General features: G+C 40.3%; 1 protein-coding gene across 1 annotated transcript in view; it reads left to right on the top strand.

Moving 5' to 3' along the window:
* Positions 1–14229, top strand: part of LOC124613518 (nephrin-like) — a 296683-nt gene that overhangs the window by 75060 nt on the left and 207394 nt on the right. The window contains exon 3 of the mRNA XM_047142228.1: positions 2103–2233. Within this exon, the coding sequence (XP_046998184.1) occupies positions 2103–2233 (131 nt within the window). The remainder of the gene's footprint in view (positions 1–2102; positions 2234–14229) is intronic.

Here is a 14229-nt window from a genome sequence, read left to right on the forward strand (position 1 = left end):
TTGAGGACCGAGACTGAAATCTAAGACTTTTGCTAATTGCCGACAAGCACTCAACAGCTGAGCTGCCCGAGCACGACCCACGACCCAGGTTCGATTCCCGGTCCGCCACACAATTTTAATCTGCCAGGAAGTTTGCACTAGTGTTGTTCTCCTTTAGCCTACGCTTGGTGTGGTAACTGACTAATTTGGCTGCTGATAATCTGTGACCAACGGTGTGAAATGGCACAGAATAATGAGGTGTCCATGCGTCGTCGACCTCACTCTAGTACCACGGAGGTAATTCCCTGATCTCGTAACACAATTCCTGTCGTCCTCTCAATGTTTCCATGTATCCCTTTAATTGCCGATTCTGCTGAGATCGGCCTGTTACGGTATCTAAGGTATGTGAACAGCATCAGATGACTACTGATGACTATGGGGGACACGGGGATGCCACATATTTGTGTGAAACAGTACATCAACAAGGTGAAAGTGGCATCTTTATGGGTCTCTATTTGGTGGGCTGGTCGAACCCTGCAATATCCAGAATGACGTGACAGGAGCCCGATGTTGGACTGCACGGGATTGTGAGAGTAGGCATCCTCGCCGTCAAGGTTCCAGTCGACGACGCATGGACACCTCGTTATTCTGTGCCATTTCACACCGTTGGTCACAGATTATCAGCAACCAAATTAGTCAGTTACCACACCAAGCGTAGACTGCCGTTGACACTGCACCACAAAAAACGCCGTTTGGGTTGGTGCCATGACCACGAAACATGGACTGCTTATGAATGGCATCTCATGGTGTTCTGTGATGAATCACAGCTCTGACCTACCGCAGGTGATCGTCATCGGAGAGTATGGAGGCACCCTGTGGAGACGGGCAGATCATCCATAGGAGAGGCTCATCGGTCTTACTCCTCGCATCGTGGTGTATGGAACAATCACTTATGATTTCTGGTCACTGCTGATAGTGACTGAGGGTAATCTGATGGCACCAAGCTCCTAATGCGTTTCCACTCACGTGGCAGTAACGTAGTGTCACTATTCAACAGGGTACTGCTCGTCTGTTAGTTACACCCGATTCTATGAACTGTCTGGGTAGTGCTGGGGTACTTCTGTGGCCGGCCATATCCCAAGATATCGCCTCCGCAGATAATTTGTGAGACCGGCTCTGATGTCAAGTCTGTCCCAATGCCAGCGTCTAGTATTTTACCAAGAAATTACAACAGTTGTGGGTTAGCTTTCCCCAGGAGATGAAACAACGGCTTCCCAACCAAATCAGTACATTCATCTAAGCCAGAGGGTGTACAACGTCGTTATGGTAATTATGCTCAGTGGCTCATATCGCCGAGATTTTTGTAAACGTGACGTGATTATGTGATCTCTGAGATAAAATAACAAAACACACCCTCTCAAAGTTTGTGGTTTCATTTCGTTTGTTCCTCCACTTTCGATGTTTAATCCTTATGACGGGCAGTGTCATTATTTTGCTTAATTTTGCAGCACAAACGTCGTTTCTATACTAACATTGCTCTCAGCTGTGCTTACAATAAATTTTCAAATTTGTTCAACCTCGGATATCATCGACTTGTTTTGTACGTTTTTCAGTGTGCTGCATAGTCTGTTTCCTCTGAAGCGTCTAGGGGGATATGATCGAACCTTGTATCTTTGACATCCAGACTTATATGGATCCTTAAAATGTTAATATTTATATATATAATACATTTTTCCCCATGACTGGCTAGCGACTCTGTCACTGTTTATTGTTTAATGGTAATCCGTTAACTGTTCGAACGAAAGTCAATAGCAAAATCTAGAGAATGGTGAAGATGGTTCGATGAACCCTCTGCGTGGCACTTAAATATGATTTGCTGAGGAGTCATGTAGATGTAGACCTCTTATAACGGGATATTCCTGGCAAAGAGACATATCCTTGTATTACCCACACGGCATTAATTTATATGTGGCAGTTCAATAAACAGGAAAAATATCGCTACAAAATTTTCTCAAATATCTTTGTGCAGTTAACAAAAGCGAGCTTACTTTTACGGTGTAGTTTCTCATCGATAAATAGATTTTTCCCTAGCTTCGTGAAGTGACTCTTCTTTCCTTTTCCAGTCATGCCAATGGTGCAGCTCCATCTGGGACCGAACCTGGCAGCTGAGAACATCAAGGAAGGCAGCGACGTCTACTTTGAATGCAAGATGAGGGCTAATCCAGCAGCCTACAAGGTTGTTTGGACAAATAATGTAAGTATATAGCTTTATAAAGGTCTAACTAAAGTAAAACACACCATTCTTGGCCTTACCTTGCATCAATTGCTTCGTCTTAACAGCCTTCTGTAACCTTTCTGTAGTATTTAAGTCCACCTTCCGCCCGTTAAACTTTTCTCCTACTTTTTATAACCTACTCAGGTACGCATCATAAGGTGACAGACGTATCTTAATGAGGAGCTAATATATTTAGTTTTACGACGACAGCTGTATATCATGTACAGATGCAAAATGTAACAATCAACTTAAGACAGTGACTTGTTTATACGTAAGCACTTAGTATCAGCTGAGAACATTTAGATTCACTGGATATGCAAACGTTTCCATCATTTTTATCTGCTTGTAAGTAAAGCACTGACAATTCAAAGTTTCCCATAAAGGGGTTTACACTGTTTGAACTTTACTATCACGAACAAACTTCACAAAATTTTAAAGTCACTTAGATGGTCACAGTACTACAGATGATGTTTTACTATTAAAGATATTCACATGTCCTCCATTGGGAAGAATATAGTGTCTGCAACATTGCGGAACAGATCGGCGCATATGTGTTACGTATAGGTAGTTTGGAATGGATTCACAGGCAGTCGTCAAGCATACGTGGCTTTGTTGGGTAGAAGATCCCTTCAGAGTTCCCAACAGAAAAAGTCAAACTCCGTTAAACTGGGAGATCTGACTGGAATTGAACACCCTCGTGTCAGCCTAACAACCCTTCAACATATCATTCATCCAGGAATTGCCGCACATCATGATGATAATGTGACAACGCACTGTCTTTTTGACAAAAAACAATCTCGATCTCGGTGCAGTTGGTAACAGCTGGTAGAAATCGTTGGTACGGTACTTACTGTTCGTTCAAAGAATGGCACTACAAGTCCTGTACCAGACGTAGAACACCATATTGATAACCCAGGAATGTTAAGAGTTCGTTCTTGCATTACATGTGGATTATTCCTTGCAGTTCCAATCCATTTAAACCTTATATCATCAGACCAAACGAGACCAGTCAATTGTTCAGTGTCGCAAATCAATTCGCAAAATTCGAGGGGCCTATACAGATCGTTCTCATTCATCGAGCGAAGCAACGTGTGAATATAAGATATCCAAATTTCTTGCTTTAAAGCCGCGCGGGAATAGCCGAACGGCCTAAGGCGCTGCAGTCATTGACTGTGCGGCTGGTCCCGGAGGAGGTTCGAGTCCTCCCTCGGGCATGGGTGTGTGTGTTTGTCCTTAGGATAATTTAGGTTAAGTAGTGTGTAGGCTTACGGACTAATGACCTTAGCGGTTAAGTCCCATAAGATTTCACACACACGTTCTTCTTGCTTTAAAATGCGGTGAACACTTGATTTGCTTGGAGCTGATTTGCACGCAGCTTGTTATACAGACTTTTCAGGAAACCTTGTGTAAGCTTGTACCACTGCATCCACCTCTCTGTCGTCGTCAGCTACTTGTGCCCTTCGGCCACATCGCCCTCCTCCAGGCCACACAGTCTTACTTCCCTCTCAAATTTGTCGTTCAATTTCGTTATTTTACAAGTGAAAGTGGTTCAGTATCAATCTCCTCCCGACATCCTCTATGTACTTCTTTCGAGTTTTGACTTTCGAAATTACGATTTAAAATCCGCCCTTTTAGCTCCAAGGACAACTTCCTAGCCATCTTATTATCTACCTATAGTTACTGGCAACTGAAAACGAGCAAAATAAATAAATAAATAAATAAATGTCTGCACACACAAGACATGAGAGAACCATAGAGGTTGTGGGGCGCTTGTAATGTGAGTAGTTTCTGTCATACTTCCGCTTATGATCAGTTTTTTGCTATAAAAGCAGCTTCGCGGAAATAACTGACAATGTTAATCACATTTAATCGTGAACCCAATAGCCTTTTCACAAGTCTTTGTGGTATCACGAACGAATGTAAATCATATCACGCCACCGCTGCGTAGACGTCAAACAAGGAACGGTATCGCAGTAATTAATGTATAAAAGGCACTGATTATTACAGGCAGCTATGGACTTCTGTACAAGAACATCAGAAACAAGACAAATGGAGACTCATCGAACTTCTATATAAAAGGGCCGTCAGGGATCCTTTTTGCTTCCTTACGCTCCGTCTGCACGTCTGCAAGGAGAAGATTGATAACCCACCGGGCTAGCCTCTGACCGAAAACGTCGCACCAACGTGCGCCGTAATCCGTCATACACGCAGCTCCCACCTTATAATGAAGTGCCTGTCGGCGCTCTTTTCTTTTTCCTTTTTTTAAATTTTCAGCGTTTAACATCGGTAAATGGTTAATAGGTGTCAAACTGACCCTCCTTTTTCTGGGTCAATGACTCCCTCTCCAGGTGAGAGTTACTTCCAACTTTTATTCCAGAAACGAAGAGCGAGACATTCGTCTTTTAACTAGTGGTGAAAACTACTGAAAAAAAGAAAAGGGATTTCAATATTTTTTAAATTTCTCTGAATGAATATTACAGACAGATCAAATATCACGAGTGAGTTTTTCTTTAGAGACTGGGGTTCCTGAAAGAATCAAGTTCTATGTGCCAGTAGTGCTTATAGTGTTCAAATTTTGTAACTGAGATAAAGCTTTTGTCGCTAATACCTGTTTCTGTGCCATAAGGTGCACTTTCGTAACGATTCGATATGTTCGGTATATGGCATCCACCCAAGCCGAATGACTTGATTTATATATTTTATCATCGACTGTTTCAATAAAATAAATACATCCTGAACAGCTTGAATCCTACAACGTCATAAGGACGCGACTCGGAAGTAAAGAAAGAATTTGTAAAGGATAGCTATTCGAGAGTAACAGAAATTTCAGAAAATGTTTTCTGATACTGATAACGTGCAGCGTATTACGTGTTTTATTATATTTTCATGTGCAGTTATAAAACAAATCCTTACTAGGCGTTAAAAATGTTTATCTAATGAGATGTGTAAGAGGACTGGTACATGAAGAAGTATCAAAACTTCCATTTTTTTTTACTTTTTGTCATACAAAATTCAAAACTACAGAATATTTACTTCGAGGAAATTGCACCGAAGATAGCTCCAAAAAATGGAGAATTTGAAAGTGGCTGCACACATGGCGACGCCCCTATGTAACGCAGAAAGCCCTGTTAAAAACACAATTTTTTTCTCTCCATAAGAATTCCTTGCCGTTTGGTATAACGGAGTTTCTAAAACTTAAATGTAGGGAACTTAGTGACACAAGATTATTAGAAAAGTATTTACGTGCTAGGACTCTAAACCCAAATCAGAGTCTTAACCACTAAACAGCTATATATGGGAAAACATACCAAAAATAGTTCTGGTAGTATTAAATACTTCGAAAACAGATGTGCTTGATGCTTTGCTATGATTCAGTGATGGTGTAGTGTCAAGATGTAAGGTTATGGAATTGATAGGAATATTAGGTGTATTTAATACGCTAAGAGGTTTAATGGCCATTGACAGCAGGAGACGGAAGCAAAGAAATCAGTGTTGAAAGCCACCATATAAACTGGAGTAAGAACAAGAAGTCTCCAAATGAAACGAGTGGTTGGACAACACCGGGAACGAGATGAATACGGGGCTAGATGCGTTTGTGTTATGCATGTTAGATATAAAACATACTTCACTAAAAAGGAAGACTACTTTTATAATTTACATTTGAGAGATAAAGATTTTTAAAGAAAAGCTATGATGTAATTACTGAACCGGTTCACAAATATTATTAAACAGTTTTTTGCGCAATAATTTATGACAGCAACATCTTTTTAAAGACCTGCTTTAAAAATAATAGCGTAAAGACCGTCCAGAAAAAATCAAACTTTTGCTTTGTTTTTTATTTTGAGATATGTGTACCTATACTGTTTATAAATAATTAACACGCCTTATTTAATTTGCAACAGAAAATTCAATTCAGGAAACAGTATGAGACCAAAAGCTGTGGCTCATAAACCAAAACGATAAGACCTGTTAAAAGATGGCTGAGCGTTTACAACTCTCACATCTTGAGCTACGCTATTTATGCAACTGACAATATTTAAAACATTCCCCCTTTGCTCACTAACCTGCCCCTTAAGGGGGGTAGGACGTCAAACAGGCCGACTTTGAGCACGAGAGGCACCACAGGACATTTTATTTTCTACTGTCTATACTTTTACAAATAAATTCATAAAACTTCGTCAACATGACCAGGAAGAATTCATGATTCACACTCATAACAGTGGAAGTGCAAAAACATAACAAAATTATTTTTTCTAGATATGAAATTTCATCATTTTTTTCACTTCGTGTTGGCTGCACTTGTTGCTATAGGTGCATTTTTCTTCACAAGTAAGGGAGATTCTTTGATTAACTTTGCTCAGCATACAAACCATACTTACAGGGTTATGAAACTCTAGAATTTTCCAAATCTATTAAAAACTGTGGTAAAAATTGAGATAATTAACTACAAAATTTGATTTTTTCCTAAACATAAAGTTTAAAACGTAACAGCTCATTCATTTTTTCATAAATTAAATATATTCTAGAGTTTCAGACACCTGTAAGTATGGTTTGTATGCTGTGCAAAATTCATCGAAAAGTGTCTCTTACTTATGAAGAAAAGTGTACCTATGGCAACAAATACAGCCAATAGTAAGTGACAAATTGATGAAATTTCACGTGTAAAAAAAAATTATTTTGTTATGTTTCTGAACTTCCGCTGCTACGAGTGTGAATCCTGAATCCTTCCTGGTCATGCTGACAAAGTTTTTCGAATTTACTTGTAAAAGTATAGACAGTGGAAATTATAATGTCCTGTGGTGCCTCTCCTGCTCCAAGTCGGCCCGTTTGACGTCCTACCTCCCTTAAGAAAAAACTACAGATACTTTACTTCCACCTAAATTGCTACAAACTACGCCCCAAAATATATTTTCTTTCGTGTGCAGTACTCAGCGTCCAGAGATCTCGCCGTCTTACTTGTAATAGCATTAACACGCTATCTTGTTCAGCAACACTGAAACCATTTACAAGATAATAACAAAAGCATGTACCCTTTTTGTGTTGTATAGACCGTCCTGCGGTGACCTCCTTAAGTTAAGAGATCTTCGACTTCATCAAAATATAATATTTCATGAGGACACACTCAGAACTGAACTGTAACTGTGAAACAGAGATACAAGTATACTGCAAGTCACTGTGACAGTAGACAACACTTATTACACGTTTTAATATATTTTCATGTGCAGCCACAAAACAAAGCCTGACCGGTTATCAAAAATATTTATCAAATGAAATGTTTAAGGAGACTAGTACGTGAAGATAAATCAAGAAATCGATCTGTTACACAGCCTACAGCAGTCAATGTGTACTGACGTCTCGGGTGTTGTTGATCTGAGCGTAATATTTCTATGTTTGGCAATCAGTACACCAGTGATTAGGAAACAAAGATGCAAGGTGGCATATCAAATACATTTTGGTGAAATAGGCGTGAATGCAATACTGGCGCATTAGATGTCATCCAAACTCGTGAGAAGTGGGCTGGTATTTGAGTGTCGGCCGTAGCGTCACTTCAAGGTAGAGGAGAAGATCCCGGAAGGAAGGAAACATCCAAGTGAGCGCTCTTGCATGACCGACCAGCTGATACAACACAGTGCCAGGAACGTGCGCTGAAAACCCGTAAACGATCCACAAGACCATCAACTTCCGCGGAAAGGAATCACCTTGACGCCTGAAATATCTCTCGACAGACTTGTGTCTTTCTGTGTGCTGAACGACTCACCACACATATTCCATCACAAAGAGACACCTTGTGGCTCGGTGAATGTGTTTAGCCTGACGTGTCGAATTTTTCAGTTAGTTTCATGTTCAATGGACCTTTATATGATTAAAAGTAATGGTGTGGAACAAGAATTTTTACATTCAGATTCCACATTCATATGTAAAAATGCCTACACTCTGACCTTTTACTTTTTGAAATTCAAATTTCGCTATGTAACTCCTAGTCACCATATTTTTGAACTCACAAAAATAGAAATTCTTCTGTGTATCGGAATGAATCGTCAAGGAGGAAATTTTTCAGTTTGTTTTCAAACTTAACTTTGCTAGTGTCATTTAAAATGGTTCAAATGGCTCTGAACACTATGGGACTTAACATCGGAGGCACTCAGTAACCTAGAACTTAGAACTACATAAACCTAACTAACCTAAGGACATCACACATATCCATGCCCGAGGCAGGATTCGAACCTGCGACCGTAGCAGTCACACGGTTCCGGACTGAAATGACTAGAACCGCTCGGGTACCGCTCAGTGTCATTTATTTTATATTATTCTTCTGATGTTGTAATTACATACATTATTGTTCCGTATGAACTGCAGTGGATTATATAAACGGAACGGCAGGAGGAACTCAATAAAGTCAGACTCAGTAGTCAAAATTCCGAACAACTAACCAGATACCTACTAGATGATCATAGATGAGCACGATGAAATACTATTGCTACAGCCCAGTTTTGAGCAATAAAGGATATTTGTGTTAAAGATGAGTTGCTCCAGAACATTGTTCCATTTGACATTACTGAATGAACAACCTACACATTTGTCTACCCCCAGGTTTTTCAGTGATTCAGAGCGCTAATTTGGCAGAACTGTTCCTTAGGAGTACCTCTATGCGTTTTCTCCTGTTTAATATCTCATCAGTTTGAAAATCCGAACATTTGGATGATTCCCCTCTACTTGTTATGTCTTCATATACTTTTATATAGATGCTTTGCAACCCACCATGCGGTACGTGGCGAAGGGTATCCCGTACCACTACTAGTAGTCATTTCCTTTACAGTTCCACTCGCTAATAGAGCGAGGGAAAAACGGCTGTCTATGTACCTCTGCATGAGCTCTAGTTTCTCGTATCCGAATTTCGTGGTCCTTACAGTCAAGTCTGTTGCAGGCAGTAGAATTGTTCTACACTGAGTTTCAAATGCCGATTCTCTAAATTTTCTCAATAGCGTTCTGTGAAAGGAAGGTCGCCTTGCTTCAGTGGATTCCCGTTTGAGTTCCCGAAGTATTTCCGCAATATTTGGGCGTTGTTTGAACGTACCTGTAACAAATCTAGAAGTCCACCTCTGAATTGCTTGGATATCTTCCTTAAATCGGGCTGGAACGGATTCGGAACACTCGTGCAGAACTTAAGAATAGATTGCAGTGGCGTCCTATGTTCAGTCCCCTCTACAGGGGACCATACTTTTCTAGATTTCTGCCAATAAACAGAAGTCGACCAATTGCTTTCCCTACCACAATCCTTACTTGGTCGTTCCATTCTATGTCGCTTTGTAACGTTACTCCCAGATATTAAAACGACGTGACTGTATCAAGCAGGACGTACCACTCTTGCTATATCCGAATATTACAGGTTTGTTTATGCTACTCATCCGCATTAATTTAAATTTTCGTACATTTAGTGCTAGCTGTCATTTATTACACAAAATAGAAATTTTGTGTAAGTCATCTTGTATCCTCCTACAGTCACTAAACTTAGACACCTTACCGTACGCTACATCACTATCAGCGAACAACTATAGGTTGCTGCCACCCTGTCCGCCAAATCATTTATGCATATAGACGACAACAGCGGTCCAGCCACACTTTCCTGATGCATTCCTAACAAACTTGTCTCTGATGAATACTTGCCGCAGAGGTCACCGTACTGTGTCCAATAACTTAGGAAGTCTTCGAGCCACTCACATACCTGTGAATCTATTCCACATGATAGTACCTTCTTTAATAGCCAGCAATGGTTCAACGTGTCAAATGCTTTCTTAAAATCTAGAAAAACGGAAGCTACCTGTTATCTTTCATCCATAGTTCGCAGCATATCAAGTTTGAAAAGGGCAAGCTGAGTTTCGCCAGAGCGATGATTTCTAAAGCCATGTTGATTCGTGGGCATAAGCTTGTCGGTCTCAAGAAAATTTTTTGTATGCTCGAAATGACCATGTGTTCAAGAATTCTGCAGCAAAGCAATGTTACGGGTATTGCTCTGTAATTTTGTGGGTCCGTTCAATTGCCCTTATTATGTACAGTAGTCACCTGTGTTTTTGTCCACTTGTTTCGGACTTGGTACTGAGCGAGAGATTCGCGATATACGGAAATTAGGTAAAGGTCCTATGCTGTAGAGTACTCTTTGAAACATCGAATTTGGATTCCACCTAGAATGAGTGACTCATTTGGTTTCAACTCTACAGTAGGGATGGTTGTTATTATGGCGTCCTTACCAGAGTGTACTGGATGGTCAGATGACGATATGTCTGAATCATTCTCCTGCGTGAAATATTTCTTAAAAGTCAAGCTTTAAACATCGGCTTTCGTTTTGATATCTTCAACTACCTTACCAGACTGGCCAGTAAGTGACTGGATGGAATCCTGAGATCGTCTTAGCGACAGTACATAGAACCAGATTTTTCTGAGGATCTCTGCCGGATCTTTTGCTAAGGTATGACGGTGGTAGTTGTATGCTTGATGCACGGATAGTTACCGACTTCCGCCTGGCGTCATTTGCTCGTTCTCCTTTAAACCTATAGTGCAGCAGCCTCTGACTGTCTTCAACGTGTGTTGTACGTATCAATGGTGTAGAACAACTTTGTGTGCAGAACTGAATTCCCTGGTGACTTTTTAAATTGAGAGTAAGACCATTTGCAAAAAGCCACTATATAATACTTTTAAGAATATCATTTACCTATTCTTCTGTTGCTATATGTACGTTTGGATTAATTGCAGTACTAGTGTCATTCGAAGAAATAATTAATTCTACTTGTTGTATATTTGACGGCAGGTAGTTTACGTATACGAGAAACAATAATTTTTAGACTTGGGGAAACCCATAATTTCCCTCCAGTCACAAGATTAGCCATGGCTATGGAGGCTGAATTATTAAGTACAACCATTGGCATTCTCTCCGTTAGACATGTCGTTGAAGGCTATGAGATATAACTTGTTCATTAATGGAATGCGGTTTTTCGTGGAAACCGAATTTCATTGTCTGTTTAGCTGACGGAGTACTAGGACATATAATAATACTGTCAATATTTTATCATACCGCCGTTGTGGAAATACGTCTTGAACGGCAAAGTGTTACGATCACGTCCGCTTTTGCATTGCCACACAGCCTATGACAAATTATCTAATCTGCCGTGTATACCTATTCATGTGCCACCTATTACAGTGTTGCACAACGATCTAATATCGCTTTTCGACAAAGTTTCTATGACTGATGAAAATTCCTTAAATTTTGAACAAATGTGTAATGAATGATCTGATTTGACAAGATTGGAACGAAGTTCACGTAACACGGCACAATATAGGTTAACACTTCGTAACAAATTTTTCAAAGAACATACACTTTCTACCTCTGACAAAGGTAGAAAATACGGTGGAGAGTAAACCCGTCCTACTCTACTGAAAATTCTTCACAGTGAACCCTTCTTCAGAACTGCCGAAATTCGGAAAATTCGTGACACATAGGTCTCGGAAAAGAAAGCACAAGTAACCCCTGAAGGTACTACAGTCCAAACATGTATAAGGCCGCCACCGTAGAAAAATGGAATGTAAGATATCTGCCATTAAGTGAGTGTGCTAAAATAGCGTGTCTAGAGTTACAGATGACAGAAACAATTTTATAACCGATGAAAACTACAGGAGTTACGTGTTGTCAAATGCAAGTCTGCCACGAAAAATTTATTACTATCTCCACCTTCTTTTTGTCTTTGTTCTATATGACGCATAGCCTTCGAAATTGAAGGAAATGTCGTCCCTATATTCACCCAACATTTACGACGAAATCCTTCCGTGAAGGTTTCCAGGTCGTAATGTCCCTCTTATTTTTGTCGGAGAAATGTCCGGAAACGAAAATCAGCAATCTGCATAAATAAATTGGTTTTTATCATCTCCACATCTGCGAACGTGTCCGAGCAGGGAAGGATGGAATAAACGTTATGAAATTAAAAAAGAAAGAACCGCTACTGTAAAAGAGAAACAAAACAATAACGAAAACAGATACAGACTCTTCGAAAATTCTTTGCACAACTGTGAAAAATAAATTATTCTCGTGGGTAACATTATTTTGTCTCTGGCAAGACACAAACAGCCAGTCTCCATTACACGCGTTGAATTAGTCTCGTCAACGGAACGTGAGTCCTGCATCCGGTGATGGGGTTAGAGTCCACAACTATTACTCTAGTACAAACCCAAGTACATAACTAGGTCGTCACCATTGAGCCCAGTTGGCTGTTCTGGTGTACTTTACCGTGGACTTGACAGTCCACAAGACATTACAGGACAGGTTTTAAGCGGCCCGCCACCTCGGCAGTTCCGCGGAGAATCTCTTCATTCCTTACCATATCAGTCCATCATACTCTAAAACATCGTATGGATCACAACATCTCAAATTCTGCCTTGCCAACTTCACATAAGCGCGACTGTCATCAGACAAAACCATCACTAGTCGATAGTCCGAACAACTGATACAGGTTCTGTTCAATACTATATATTACCTATCTTCATTACACACCGTGAATCCTGGGGGATATTTATTGTTGCTCGTAATGCACGCCCATAAGCCAAATGAATCATTTCGTCGTAGGTTGTGCTCTAAAAATGAACAGCATAGAGACAGAAGTGCAGACACTTTCTGAAGAACCTGACCATCATTTTGCAGCACAACGCTCAAGCACGTACAGTGCAAGCTATACTGATTTATTTGACTCATGGGGCAGCTAAGTGCTATACCACCTACCGCACTCCCCTGACTTAAGCCCTCGTGAATTCAACTCGATTTCTAAACTGAAGGAAACGCTTCAGGGTATTCGCTTCAGAGCTGCTACCAATTCGTCGGGCAATAGACCACGCTGCTCGAACTGTCAACACAACTGGCACTGATAAGAATATCCTACGACCTCCACATAGCTGGCAACGGGTTATACACAGTGCTGTTGACTGCTTTAAAGATCAGTAAAACTTTGAAACACGTATATATTTTGTACGCGCTGTAAATAAGTAGTTGCCACTATTAAAGTTCCTACCCTCGTATTCTAACATGTGGTTATCGACCTATAGAATTCCCCATCTTTTTGTTCTGTAATTTCTTTCTGACGTCATGAATTTTGCTTTCTCATTACTACATTTATTTTTGTTCTTATTTTAATTCCCTCTCCTTCTTCACTTGCTGCGTCCAGCGCTCCCTGTATCACAATGTTGAACACGAGGGGCGAGATTACATGTCCTTGCCTGACTCCTGTTTGTAAGCCGAACTCCTTCGATTATTCTCCATCCATTTTCACTATCCCTTTCGAGCCTCTCAGTGACTTTCACAAGATTTATGATCTTCTTCGATATTCCATAACTCCGTATTTTCTCTTACAACTTCTCTCTGGATATACTGTCAAAATGGTTCAAATGGCTCTGAGCACTATGGGACTTAACATCTGTGGTCATCAGTCCCATAGAACTTAGAACTACTTAAACCTAACTAACCTAAGAACATCACACACACCCATGCTCGAGGCAGGATTGGAACCTGCGACCGTAGCAGTCCCGCGGCTCCGGACTGAACGCCTAGAACCGCTAGACCACCGCGGCCGGCTGGATATACTGTCATAGGCTTTCTTAAAACCAACAAATGGTATAGCCATTATTCTGTTACACTCCCAATATTTGGATATGGCTTCTTTCAGTGTGAATACCTGGTCAATAGCTGAAAGATTCTTCATAAATCTGCTTGTTTATCATTTATTACCTCTTTTTAATATGGTTCTAATTTTTTCTCGAGGATCTTGGAGAACATTTCATAGGCGGTGGTAGTTAATAAAATGCCTCTATATTTCCTGAATTGTTGTTTGTCGCACTTTATATGAACTGTTACTGTTATCGCTTCTGTCCACTCGTGTGCATTCTTTATTCATTCTCGATGTTTAGGTCTTTGTTTGGGAATTTTTATTGCTCCTTACTTA

Source organism: Schistocerca americana, chromosome 4, assembly GCF_021461395.2.
Source record: "Schistocerca americana isolate TAMUIC-IGC-003095 chromosome 4, iqSchAmer2.1, whole genome shotgun sequence".
In the NCBI taxonomy this organism is placed as follows: domain Eukaryota; kingdom Metazoa; phylum Arthropoda; class Insecta; order Orthoptera; family Acrididae; genus Schistocerca; species Schistocerca americana.